The sequence below is a fragment of the Atractosteus spatula genome, chromosome 3 (genome assembly GCF_055471065.1).
Source record: "Atractosteus spatula isolate fAtrSpa1 chromosome 3, fAtrSpa1.hap1, whole genome shotgun sequence".
Classification (NCBI taxonomy): domain Eukaryota; kingdom Metazoa; phylum Chordata; class Actinopteri; order Semionotiformes; family Lepisosteidae; genus Atractosteus; species Atractosteus spatula.
Window position 1 is genome coordinate 55451032 of NC_142708.1, and position 14820 is coordinate 55465851.

Sequence of the window (14820 nt, forward strand, 5' to 3'; positions counted from 1 at the left end):
CTGACAGGCAATGCAATGAAATTAGATTTATTTAATAATTTATTTCTTTCAATTTCTTAGTACAAAAAATTAAGATTTTGCATTCTTAAATGAAAGACAATTAAGAAATAAATGACTACCCTTTGTATGAAAAAAGCTGTTGTCAAATTAGTTGAACTGCATTTTAACCTTCTAGATAAGATGTCTCTTTGCACTACTGCACCTTTAATTAATTAACAGCAACAGCCAAAATGAATTTGCTAGAAAGGATTAGCTAGTTTCAGGTTAAATAATTCCTTGAATTAATAAAATATTTTCATGTGAGTGAAATGGGCAAAGGAATTTTAGAACCAGCATTACATTTGATTATTTCTATTGACTGTTTCAATATCAGCTTCAGAAATCAGGTTTTTCTGTGGAGTTGGGCTGAAATAAAATTCTTATTTCCTTATGAAAATAACCAAAGGCTTTCTATGGATGTGTACTAATTCTCAATAGGAACTGTATGTCATCTATGGTTATTTTCATCAGAGCAGGAATAAGGGTGTAAATCTCAACCAATTCATTTTTTGCACGTGTGTTAGTTACATTTTATGTCGTGTGCTTTACAGGAATCAGTACAATAAATCTTTCACTGATTGACATTGTTAATGATAAGATGAAAGATGGCTTCTAACAAATTATTGATTTCAGCTATCAAGAACCAAGCAACAGGGCATTATATTCTAAATGGGAAGGGAGAGGAAACAAAATCAAGGAGCTTTATTGAGCTGGGAGTGGAGTGGGACTACGGCATGGAGGACAACATGGAGACTCTTCAAACAGATGGGCCCCTGCACGACACTGTCATTGTTTTGGTAACTGAAATTTTTAAGTCCTCTCTTATGGTGCTTTGTAACTTGGTGAAGTTCTACACATTGTTTTAGAATAGTAAACCATTTTCTAAGTGCTTCATCCAATTTGCCATTGCAGGGATGCCAGAGCCTATCTTGGCAAGCAGCGGGCATGAGGTGGAGCACGCCCTGAATGGGCGCCAGTCCATCATAGGGCACACACAGACATGCACACACTCACACCAGGGCCAGTTTTCCCACAAGCCAGCTAACATAACAGTATGTTTTTGGACTGTGGGAGGAAACTGGAACACTGAGAGGAACGCAATGCAAACATGGGGAGAACAAATTGCACCCCGGGTACAGTATTGAACCCAGGGCCCCTAATGGACAATTTTAAAAAGAATTTGGAGACTTACAAAACACCCTATAGCAGATCTCATCCGATAGAGTTTATGAGACTGAATGATGTATATGATCTACTGTATTGGCACAGGAATATATTACAAATGTTATAGTCTTGGATGTCTCTATATATTTTACTTTAAACATTTAGTTTTCCTTTTCATTTTTGATTTAAGTGTCTGATAGATTAGACATGAGTTTCTACAATGATCCTTTATTCTCAAAGTTTATTTGCTTATTTCCCCGAAGAATAGATAAGTATGAATAATTTCTACAATTCTATTCAAGGAACAAATACTGTAACTAACGAGCACTTCAGGCTGCATTGCTGTTAAGGGAACAGAATAATAGCAGCTTTCATTTTCTTTGAGCTAAATCACTCAATTATCTTTATGATTTTACATTAATGAGATGAGAATCCAATAGAAATTGAACTTGGACTGAGAACAAGTTTACTATATTACAATGACATTCTTGGTAGAGCAAAAACTATGTGTACAAAAGCAAAGACATAAATTGCCTTTGAAACTTAGCTAAAATGTAATGTATTTATCTACAGATGCAGCCATTCAAAGTGCGCGTTACAGACACGTACCGCAGGTGACGTCGCTCAGTATGACGCAAGATGACGCGCGGCACCGCAGTACGTGATTGGTTGACCGACAGGGGCACTCGTGGTCCGTTGGTCTGTCGTAGAAAGACTTACAGTAAACGTCTTTGCTGTGCCCGTTGTAGATATTGAATTTTACCACTGAAGGGAAATCTTAGTAGCTGAGCATAAAAAGAATAGGAGCATACTGTAACGCGTGTGAAAGCCATAAACGATATTAATTTTGGAACATAAACATACAGTATATAGCTGGTTTTGGTACTTTAAAGAAAAAAATACACACCAGTATTCCATTTCTCCCTAAACATTGTAAGCTTCGAAGTCTTTAACGTGATACCGGAGTCAACAAGCATACTTTTAGAATTTGATTAAAAGGGAATATATTATGGAATCGCGTATCTCAAGAATTTAATAACGGTATGATTATATCCGTGTACTGCGGCAGGGCTGTGTAGGGCTGTTTCGCCTGCCTGCTCCTGCGAGCTGTCTTGTAGCCTACTGGTCTAGGTGCGTGACTACCAACGGGCAGGTTGTGTGTTCAAATCCAGCTGGTGCTGGACCTTCCAGTTTTATTTATTTATTTTTTAATCGCGTAACATAAACATATTACCGTATGCAAACTGTACTGTATACAGTATGTATATGTATATTTAATGTCTTAACTGTGCCCGTTTAATTGAATTTAAAAAAATTATTTAACACGAACATTAAGCTGTTTACATCTTCCGCCTGAGAACAGTCACCCGTTGCTACCCAACACAGAATGGTGATTGGCTGACACCATCTGACACCCCTCTGATTGGAGAAAAAAGACGTGCTGGTTTGCTATACATACTGTACCAGGAAGAGGATTTCTTTCTATTCAAAACGTGTATTTTAAAAGTTTAAGAAGTAAAAACCTTACAGCGTACACAGATTTCTAAACTGATCAGGATCGTTATCTTTGTCTTATGCATAATAATATTCACCGCTCTGTCCAGCAAATTAATAATAAACTTTATTTTATATAGCGTTTTAAACGAATAAGTAATTAGATTGCTCATAAACCTAATCACTTGCTTTTTCTTTTTATTTAGGCTCAGATTTCAACTATAGATCGTATTATTAATAACCATAATAACAACCAACCAACAAAAACAACCATATAAACATAATACCAACCAAAAACATAGATAACAACCACAATACAAAATCAAATATATCAAACCATTTTACTCTCGCAAAGTCCTCCAATTATCATAATCCCGCCCCTTATGCAAAACCAAACCTTCCTCCCATCCCAGTTTATCCTGTTTATCCTGTTTATCATAAACAAAATCCACCTCAATTTTCAACATAAAGCATTACACAAAATCAATACCTCAACACTCCATACTCAACAACGATAATTCACAAACAGCCAGAACATGTAACTACACATTCCCAAACAGACCTAATTTCCATAGCCCCGCCCCTTATGCAAAACCAACATCCCTCCCCTGTTCTCTCTCTCCCCTGGCGGTTGTAATTGTTTTTATTTTCAAATAAATTTTAGCAAAGTCATGTATTTTAAAAATCTTAGGATTTTTATATTTATGTCTTTATTTAGTGGTTTCATTAGTGACAAAGGCTAAACTTTCTTGGAAAAATGTCTTTTATGTAAACCATGTTTGCTATTAATTCATTCAGGGCTAAAATATGTTCATTGTATTCTAATGAAAGAAGGGTTCCTTTCGCCGTAGTCGGGAGCCTAGTCTTTAACTAGTAAGTACTGTACTTACTGGGTTTTTGAGGGTGGGGGGAGTGTCTTTCGCTGGAAATCTCGCCTCCTACTTTGAAAATACCCGTGAAACCGGTTCAATTCGTCACAGCCAGCACTCCTGCAGAGAGGGGGGTTGTACTTGCAGTGTATGCAGTACACGCGTTATGCTCTTCGTTAATGTCTAAGCCGGAACATATCATTATATCTCATTTTGTATTTCTTAAAAAAAAATCGTTTTCCCAGCCTAACAGTATTGTTTTTAACCTGTAAATTTGCTGGACAGAGAGGTGAACATTATTACACAGAAGACAAAGATAGCGATTTACGTTGCATTGTGTATCGTGCTGCTTTAATACAGTTTTAAATAATTGAAAGTCTAAACAGTATCAGCTTTATTTATGGGTTTTAAATAAAGGTGATTTAAACGCGATTTAAATCAATATAAATGTTTAAATTGTAACGCATAGGTGACTATTCATTGTTATTAAAATGACTTAAATTCGATCATGTTGTGATATTTAGAAATATACATTTGTTTGGTGCGAGTGAAGTTTTATTTAATCTCTGAGCCATACTGATTCTTCTGGAAGCCAGTTTCCGCCAGGGAGTAAAAAAAAAACACACTATGGTATTCTCTCCAATGCAGTGCAGTTAAAAACATACCTCTGATGCTGCTCCTAAATGAATATCGTTTATGACCATCAGAAGCTTTATGCTCCTTTTCTTTTTTCCAGTGGATTGAACAGGGAGAGGCATTTCATGATGTACTTTTCACTGTTATAACAACAGTGGCTCTGGAACAGTTTTCAACCATGTCGTTTTATAAAAAGGGGATATATGTACACGTTACTGAAGCTAAAAGTTTAGCCTTTGTCACTAATGTAACCGCTAAATAAAGACATATAGAAATCCCTACGTTACAGACTGTATATGGCTGGTATTGGTAGTTTAAAGAAAAAATACACACCAGTATTCCACTTTCTCCCTAAACATTTTAAGCATCAGAGTCTTACATGTGGTTATTTATTGCATAATTTAATTTTGAAAGCCACTGAGACATCAGGTACTACTGTTGTATTTATGAAAAAGAAACAAAACAAAAAACATACTAACAACTGTGCCATCCTACTCCTTAGTTAATACATTTTATTATTCATAAACAGTTAACATTGTTAGCAAAATATTTTGAATTATATTTAACCCTATTTTTTCTTTAGTTTTGTATTTAACTTATTATATGATAGTCAGACTTAATGTATATTTGAACAATGAAAATATATTTTTACAAGATTTTACATTAAGCACTTAAAATTAATATGGTTAATAAAAGTAAACTGTAACATGCTGTAACAAGATCGGTTAAACTGCGAAGAAAATGCTTTCAGAGAAAATGTTTCAGGTGTGAAGAACATAGATCTCTAATGCAATTTCAACCAAACCTGTTCCCACACACCCTGCCCCCACTACCATTAGAATATACACAAACATTTTAGCGTTTCATTCTGAGCAGAAGACCCTCACACCTGAAGAGTGCTGGCTGTGACGAATTAAACCGGTTTTACAGGCTTCAATCACAGACCATGTGACATGGGACTCAGTAAACTAACAGCGCCACTGGATTTGATAATACCTAACCAAAATCCGCAATATGGAAACAGAACCTGTGTGATTGTTGATAGATGATGTACTCGTAACATTTTTTCAAGACGAACTACAACATTTAAAAAATGACTTGTATGTACTTGATATCTCTAATCAATCCACGGGTCCCAGCACAAAACGAAAGTAAAATGCATACCGTTTCGCGCTTCTTATTAGTTGCTCAAAAGTAATTTGACCGTATGAAATGCATAATATAAACCTAGAAACATATACGTGAGCAGTACTTAAGCACTGTAGTATCGGTGTTAAGACATACCTCTCAAATACTGTAAATCAAGTTAAAAATATCTCAAGACCGATTCTGGTCGTAATGAAACCATGTTTCGTGTATGTTTTCTTTTTCATCTTGAAATAACTCATTTCTAAATACCTTTTTCACTGTTAACATCTTGCAGCAACTTTGCGAACAAAATATACACTCTGACAGTTCATCCTGCTACCAACATTAAATAAAACAAATCTTAAGATTTCTATATTTATGTCTTTATTTAGTGGTTTCATAAGTGACAAAGGCTAAACTTTCTTGGAAAAATGTATTTTATGTGTTGCAGAAAAAACTGACTTGCTTTAACAAAATATGTTTACAAATCCTTTCACCTGGCATTTTCGTAGTTAGAAATTATGGAACGCTCTGTTAAAAGCAAGGGAGTTTTTATGTCCGTTGCAGTTCTTTTGCAACATGAATATAATTATATCGTTATTAATTTCTTGAGATACGCGATTCCATATTATATTCCCTTTTAATCAAATTCTAAAAGTATGCTTGTTGACTCCGGTATCACGTTAGTTAAAGACTTCGAAGCTTACAATGTTTAGGGAGAAATGGAATACTGGTGTGTATGTTTTCTTTAAAGTACCGAGACCAGCCATATACTGTATGTTTATGTTAAGATTTCCCTTCAGTGGTAAAATTAGATATGAATATTCAATACTTAAACGGGCACAGTTAAGACATTAAATATACATATACATATTGTATGCAGTACAGTTTGCATACGGTAATATGTTTATGTTACGCGATTAAAAAATAAATAAATAAAACTGGAAGGTCCAGCACCAGCTGGATTTGAACACACAACCTGCCCGTTGGTAGTCATGCACCTAGACCAGTAGGCTACAAGACAGCTCGCATGAGCTAGCAGGCGAAACAGCCCTACACAGCCCTGCCGCAGTACACGGATATAATCATACCGTTATTAAATTCTTGAGATACGCGATTCCATATTATATTCCCTTTTAATCAAATTCTAAAAGTATGCTTGTTGACTCCGGTATCACGTTAGTTAAAGACTTCGAAGCTTACAATGTTTAGGGAGAAATGGAATACCGGTGTGTATTTTTCCTTGTGATATTTTAAGCTCTAGTTGAATGATAGGTGTCGCATTTTAAATCATTTTCGTAGTTAGAAATTATGAAACGCCCTGTTAAAAGCAAGGAAGTTTTTATGCCCGTTGAAGTAAAACAAAATGCCTGACAAAGTATGGCTTGGACAGATTCCAAGTGCTTGTACAAATGTGCTAAAGAAATTATACTTTGAGTATACAGCTTGTCCAAAGTCATCCATTATTAATACTATTAGTAATATCTTCGGTAAAGGCTTTGATGCATAAATATTTCTGATAAAGGTAGGTTGTGTACTTTTGTCCAACCGAGCAATCTTGCTTTCATAAAATATACCAACATTTTAATGACTGAAGATTAACATGCTGTAATACACTGTTCAAAATTAAAGGCTCAAATGCTGTACATGAGAGGTTAAGCTCCCCCTGGCGGTTTTACAAGGTGACGCCGGATAGTTTCCGGCAGAGCGTCAAATGACGCGCGATTAACCACGTGACACTGCGTGACACCGCGTTATACCGCGACACGCCCACCGGGGTATGCCGCAAAATAACTCACCCATTTTGAATGGCTGCATCTGTACATTTAGTATTTCACAATCAAATACTGTATGAGAAGTAATATTTAGACTTTATTTTTAATAAATTTATCAAATTTAAGAAGAGTTTATTCATGAACAGAAACATTCATTAGATTAATTGATAATCTGGTATTTTTCCTTACATTAGAAAATCTCACAAAAATGATCAGTTTTGACATCTCTTTATTTAAAACAGCTTAAACATTTAAATAGATTTCTAGGACAGCGGGCTTTGGATATTCATCCCTTGTTCTTGTTTGTTTTTATCAGGTGCTTTATGTGTCTTTTGTATTTTTCCATGCTTCCAAAGTTGTGCAGCCTAGATTTGATTGGCAATTTGAAATTTTCCCTTTCCTAATGGCCTTTGAAGGACTGGCATCCAAACCAGGAGAGGAGCACTTGTGTGCTCTTAGTCCCTTCTTGAACCCTATGCTTTCAGAATAGGCTCTGGCTTTCTGCGATCTTCATCAGGATAAGTGGCATACTGATAATGGATTGTTGAATAGAACATTTCTATAGAAAATTTATTTAAATGTATTCACGTTTCACCAAAACATTTTATAATTAACTTTTAATGGTAAATTTACATATCAAACATCATAAGCAGTAACCCATTTATAATTCATGTCAGACATTGCCCTTTTCAGTGCTGGGCATGACATTCATAAATAGCCTCTTCAAGCACAGTGTTTCCCACCATATTTATAGTTCTTCTTTTAAAATGAGAAAAGCAAAAATATACCACACATTTAAGATGGGATAGGAAAGATTGATAAGATTGATTAAAAAGCCTACTTATGGGGAAAAGGTTTATTTTGATACATACGGTAAGTATATTCTTTAGACAGTGAGAGGAAGCAAAATCATACAGGAATATTTAGTTAAGTGAATGCAGGGATTGTTTTGTTGGCCTCATTTAGGTTATTATGTTCACATTTGGTTACCACATTAAGAAGACTTTGCTGCTGTGTAATAAGTCTAGAAAACAGCAATTAAATGCATTCACTTAAAGGAATACCCTAGACTGACAAGATAAAATAATGTTTTAGAAAAATGGGCCTGATGCAAAGATTCCAAATTCTTTTATAACATCACTTTATTAACCCTTTACAATTTCTTGCATTAGGAATTATCTTTTCACCCCAGCTTGCTCTCCATGAGACACACAGACAGGGAGAGAACCTGGGGTCAGAGCACAGGGTCTGCCATTGTATGGCACCCCTGGAGCAGTTGGGGTTAAGGGCCTTGCTCAGGAGCCCAACGGAGTAGGATTCCTCTGCCGGCTGCGGGATTTGAACCGGCAACCTTCCAGCCACTATAATATATCATATATAATAAGGGGTATAAGTTGTACAATAGAGACAGACACTTATCACCTCTAATTGAAACAGATTTTCTGTTTCCTTGGCTGTGCTTAAAACCCATGTTAGTGGCAGCAGCCTTTTGTGAAATGTCACACAGCATAACAAAGGATATGGCAATTTCTAAAAGATGCTTGTATATCAAAGTCTCCTCAAAATTATTCATCATGGTAATGATCGTTTGCATCATGCATGCCTCAAAGATGAAATCTCATTACTTCTCATTTTTTTCAATTCACCAATACTTAAGTTCTTTTTTACCTAGTTCTTATGACTTTCTGATATGAATTGAAGTCTTGATCTGTCACTTTGAGGTACAGTATGTGTGAAACATCTAAGAACCATGAAATTGCACTAGAATACAGAACCACACAAAGTAAATCTGTTCTCTTTGAAGGAGGCCTTTAGCAATGTGAAACCAAATGCACTTGAAAATGAACTGCCTGAAGCAGCAAAACAAAATGTATAAATGACATGCTTTGGCAAGCACAAAAAAATGACACTAATGCCCAAGTTCAGATACATAGTAGCCATTATAAGGAGAAAAACATGAACTGAATAGCTATTTTGTCTTATTTTGTTATAATTGCTCTTTCTAGTACATCACTGACACAAAGACAGTTTTGTAAAGCTGTTCTGTGAATACTTCTCCAAATGTTGTGTATTTCACCACACTCTAATGTGTAAAATTCATAAACAACAAATATTGAAATAATATGAAATATTCTTATTGTGTCCATTTGGTTTGAAACAGTAGAGGCACACAGTAAAGAAACACAATAAAAAAGTCCTAAAGACAACTTTGTTTTCTACACATTGCAAATTTTAACAAAACTATTTGAAGTTATTTTTGTATGTATTTAAAGAATAGTTATTAAAATTGACTACAAACAAAAAATAATGTTTAATATTTTAATATTTAAATAATCAAGGCTCTTGTAATAAACTACCTTGCTATAGTTATATACAGTATTTTTTAACATAATTAAAATAGGTATTTAGGTTATAGTGACATATAGGAGTTAAATGTAAATACATTAATACCTAGGTGTTCATCTGTATTGGTACTCTGTTGTAACACTTAAGAAAAATCTGCTCATTTAATGTTATGTTATTCAACTGTTGTCAATGTTGTGTTTAGATAAATGGGACTCTTTCTACGAAGTCAGTGACTTACTGTAAGCTGCCTTTAAGGCATTGGCATTTAAGTACAGTAGCACCAAAAGCCATACTTAGCATTTTAAATATCTGTTTTGTCTTTGTTTTCATTTCAATTTCTCGTACATATTTGAGGAAGCAACATTTTTGTTTTTGTTTGGAGTTCGATTACAGAGAGCTGTGAAAGATGTGAATTCAGTAGGATTGCTCTTATTTCTTACTATCTCACCTAATGAGAAACCTTAAAGGAATGTATTACAGCCTAGACTGATCTTGCTGAAAGCATGTACAGGTACTGTACTGTATATGGCTCCTCAAGTGTCCATTAGGATAGGCAGCTTACAGAATTGAGAATGCTCAGTGTGATTGCAGCTGTTCTGCCTACCTGATTTCTGATTGGTATTTACTCAAGAGTATTTTCAATTGTTTAAAAAATAATAATGGTTACAATTGAGAAAAGAACATCTGGTTATTTTTTTGGTAGTAGCTAATTGATCCAAGGAACCAGCTGGTTCTTGAGAGAAATCAGGAGATCAGCTCTAACACGGCTGAATAGCTTGTCCCATAGTCTTACAACTCTCAGTGTAAATAACAGCCTCCTGTTTGTGCTTTTAAAAGCACATACTGTACAATAGTTTCCACTTGTCTCCTTTAAATAAAATATACAGTGTTTTAAAATTCCCAGGTTATTCTGATAATCAGAATAAATGATTGTTCCCTACCTGCTTGAATGAGATCCTTGCAAAGTGTATTTATGAAGAATCATGCTCTTCTTAGTTCTTATGTTTAATGAGTGAATCATACTGTATTTGTCAGCACCATTTATAATTCCTGCGATAGATTTCATTCTTTGGATGTCAGCCAAAAGAATAATAAATCCATGCATACATGAGTATTTAGTAGCTTAATATCAAAATTATGAAGAAGCTGCTTCATACTAACTGGTCTCCTTTGATTTGTGTTAAAAACTCTGAGATGAATATTGCAGCTCTCTTATTCTCTTATGGCATACACATACAGATGCAGCCATTCAAAGTGCGCGGTACAGACACCGCGGTACAGATACCGCAGGTATGATGACACGGGATACCGCGGTGCGTGATTGGTTGACCGACAGGGGCACTCGTGGTCCGTTGGTCTGTCGTAGAAAGACTTACTGTAAACGTCTTTACTGTGCCCGTTGTAGATATTGAATTTTACCACTGAAGGGAAATCTTAGTAGCTGAGCATAAAAAGAATAGGAGCATACTGCAACGCGTGTGAAGGCCATAAACGATATTAATTTTGGAACATAAACATACAGTATATGCCTGGTCTTGGTACTTTAAAGAAAAAAATACACACCAGTATTCCATTTCTCCCTAAACATTTTAAGCATCGAAGTCTTTAACTAACACGATACCGGAGTCAACAAGCATACTTTTAGAATTTGATTAAAAGGGAATATAATATGGAATCGCGTATCTCAAGAAATTAATAACGATATAATTATATTCATGTTGCAAAAGAACTGCAACGGACATAAAAACTCCCTTGCTTTTAACAGAGCGTTCCATAATTTCTAACTACGAAAATGCCAGGTGAAAGGATTTGTAAACATATTTTGTTAAAGCAAGTCAGTTTTTTCCACAACACATAAAAGACATTTTTCCAAGAAAGTTTAGCCTTTGTCACTAATGAAACCACTAAATAAAGACATAAATATAGAAATCTTAAGATTTGTTCTATTTAATGTTGGTAGCAGGATGAACTGTCAGAGTGTATATTTTGTCGCAGAGTTGCTGCAAGATGTTAACAGTGAAAAAGGTATTTAGAAATGAGTTATTTCAAGATGAAAATTTTCAGAATAATTGCAAATCTAGCAGGATAGAGAAAGCACAGAAAACTGGCAGTTAGATTGATCAGATTAGTATGAAAAGTCATTTAGCAAAGGGAATTAGAAGAGTGACAAACTAGTATACTTTAGATCTTTTTTTCTGAACCAGGGACAATCTGATCATGTTTCCCTATAACAATAATAAAAAACTTTATTTGATATATCACCATTAAAGGTGGCATCTCAAAGCAATACAGTAGATGTAAAAACAGATAAAAGGACCACAGATTACAAAGTAAATGCATATAAGAAAGACAAGCAGTTAGAGGTGCTACCAAAATTAGAAAATGAAGCAGATACAGACACTAAGTCTTCTGAAAAGAAAGGTTCTGAGGTTAGATTTAAACTGGCCTTGGTGTGTGTGTGTTTGTGTCTGTCTGTCCTGTGATGGACTGGCGCTATGTCCAGGGTGTATTCTGCCTTGTGTCCGTCGCTTACTGGGATAGGCTCCAAATCCTCTGTACTGGATAAAGAGATTAGAAATGGATGGAAGTAAAGGCACTGTGTGGATGGAACTATACACAGTGTTAGAAACCCACTATGAAATGGCAGCATCTCACTGAGAATAAAACATTTTATACTGCTGGCTTAAGGAAACAGCCTTTCCACCTCTCTTGCACATCAGTATCCATACCTAGTTATTTAAACAAATTGCCTCTAATTATAAACATCTTAATATGCTGGCTCTGTGGATCCGCATCAGCTATGTTTGCCCATTCCTTCAATTCATGTGTATCCAACACACAGTTCAACGCTAGCAACTACACAAAATCTAAAATATGAGCTCTACTTGCCACTTACAGTACCAACAGTACCAGCTAACTTTAGTAGTGACATTTTCATGGATCTTTTTAACAATAAAATTTACAACATCAGACTTCAGACACAATTAAACAGGCCTCAAAAAAGTCTGGTACAAACATTTTCAGCATGGAATAAATCGTTACTTTAATGGTATAAACCTTAAATGGATTCATATTCTCAATAAGATTTGGTGCTCAGTAACATGACTTAGAAAATGACAGAAGACATACGTATCATGCTTATCCTTCTATTTTTCATAATCGTAAACTCCTTAAGGCAGTTACATTTTCTCTGTTCTGACCTGGAGTTACAGAGAAATTTAAATTCTAATAAGAGATTTGTAATGAGGAAAGTCATACCAATCACTCATACAGTACCAGGATTTGCAATTACAATACAAATACTTTCTTTCTGTATGTGTTTATTTTGCAGTTTGAGTCTATGGCATTCCTTTGGGGGTCTATACTCCAAGGCATGACTTTTTTATGTATAAACATCAGTATTTACTGCTATTAATTACTGTACGATTTATAGTTGAAATCTGAGCCTAGATATAAAGTTAGATATAAAGTTAAAATCTCGACAAAGCAATGTAGGAAATACAGAGAAAATAAATCCTTTCTGACATCTAAAATCAGTTTCGATCAAGGTCTCTAAAACGAACAAGAAAAAGAAGATTTTCGGAGGGCAATCACGCTGTGTTTATATAGAATAAGTGATTTATGAGCAATCTAATTTCTTGTTCGTTTAAAACAGTGAAATGTCAGCTGTAAAAGATCGCACCAGAAACAGCACTCTCTCTGCCTGTCATAGACGTTCAGGAAAGGCTGAATGAAGTCATGTCAAGTACAATAATTCGGAGATCAATAATAACAGTTGTAGGACAGTATATAAGGAGGATAAGGATTTTGAAGTTGACTCGAAATCTGATAGGTAACCAGTGCAAGGACTTGAAAACAGGTGTAATGCATCCCTGATAGGATTCTTGCTGTCATATTCTGAACATATTGAAGATTGCTCAGTGTAGATTTAATTTCCCCAGTGAACAGGATGTGCATTTATTAATTCTAGAAAAAAACTAGATTTCTCTAGTTCTTAGTTTCTCTAGTTCCCTTTAAAATAAACTATTATTCCACAATGCAGAGTATTACATGGCCAGTATTTACACATGATATTTGTGATTTAAAGAAATTAACACAAGCAGCTTTTGGAGATTTAAGTGTTGGCTGAGTTATTGCAGGATAAAAGACTAGAGATGTTGGCAAGAAGAAGATAGTTTGGGGAAAGCTGAGGAATACACTTATAACAAGAACACTTCCTAATGGGGTTAGGCATACTTTTGATGAAGATGATGAAGTTAACAGACTATATGTTTACATAGATACTGAAATAAGGATTGTATTTTAGATTATGTGTAGTTGCTGGCATTGAACTGTGTGTTGGATGCACATGAATTGAAGGAATGGGCAAACATAGCTGATGCGGATCCACAGAGCCAGCATATTAAGATGTTTATAATTAGAGGCAAGTTGTTTAAATAACTAGGTATGGATACTGATGTGCAAGAGAGGTGGAAAGGCTGTTTCCTTAAGCCAGCAGTATAAAATATTTTATTCTCAGTGAGATGCTGCCATTTCATAGTGGGTTTCTAACACTGTGTATAGTTCCATCCACACAGTGCCTTTACTTCCATTTCTAATCTCTTTATCCAGTACAGAGGATTTGGAGCCTATCCCAGTAAGCAACGGACACAAGGCAGAATACACCCTGGACATAGCGCCAGTCCATCACAGGACAGACAGACACAAACACACACACACCAGGGCCAGTTTTCCCATAAACCAATTAACTTACCAGTATGTTTTGGAGTGCGAGAGGGAGTCATATCACACATATGGAGAAAAACCATGTAACCCAGAGAGAACATGTAAACCCCACACACACAGGATGGCAGGAATTGAACCTAGGACCCCACTGCTGCAAGATAGCAATGCTAACCACTTTGCCACCATTATAAATGGATGGATATCTTAGTTATCTTTCTAGTTCACAGGTTTGCATGCATAATTTAATTTTGAAAGCCACTGAGACATCAGGTACTACTGTTGTATTTATGAAAAAGAAACAAAACAAAAAACATACTAACAACTGTGCCATCCTACTCCTTAGCTAATACATTTTATTATTCATAAACAGTTAACATTGTTAGCAAAATATTTTGAATTATATTTAACCCTATTTTTTCTTTAGTTTTGTATTTAACTTATTATATGATAGTCAGACTTAATGTATATTTGAACAATGAAAATATATTTTTACAAGATTTTACATTAAGCACTTAAAATTAATATGGTTAATAATAGTAAACTGTAACATGCTGTAACAAGATCGGTTAAACTGCGAAGAAAATGCTTTCAGAGAAAATGTTTCAGGTGTGAAGAACATAGATCTCCAATGCAATTTCAACCAA

General features: G+C 35.1%; 1 protein-coding gene across 1 annotated transcript in view; it reads left to right on the plus strand.

Moving 5' to 3' along the window:
• The window catches only part of adamts3 (ADAM metallopeptidase with thrombospondin type 1 motif, 3), a 102843-nt gene that overhangs the window by 74789 nt on the left and 13234 nt on the right, over positions 1–14820 (plus strand). Inside the window, exon 19 of the mRNA XM_088912203.1 lies at positions 673–836. Coding sequence (XP_088768329.1) covers positions 673–836 — 164 coding nt within the window. The remainder of the gene's footprint in view (positions 1–672; positions 837–14820) is intronic.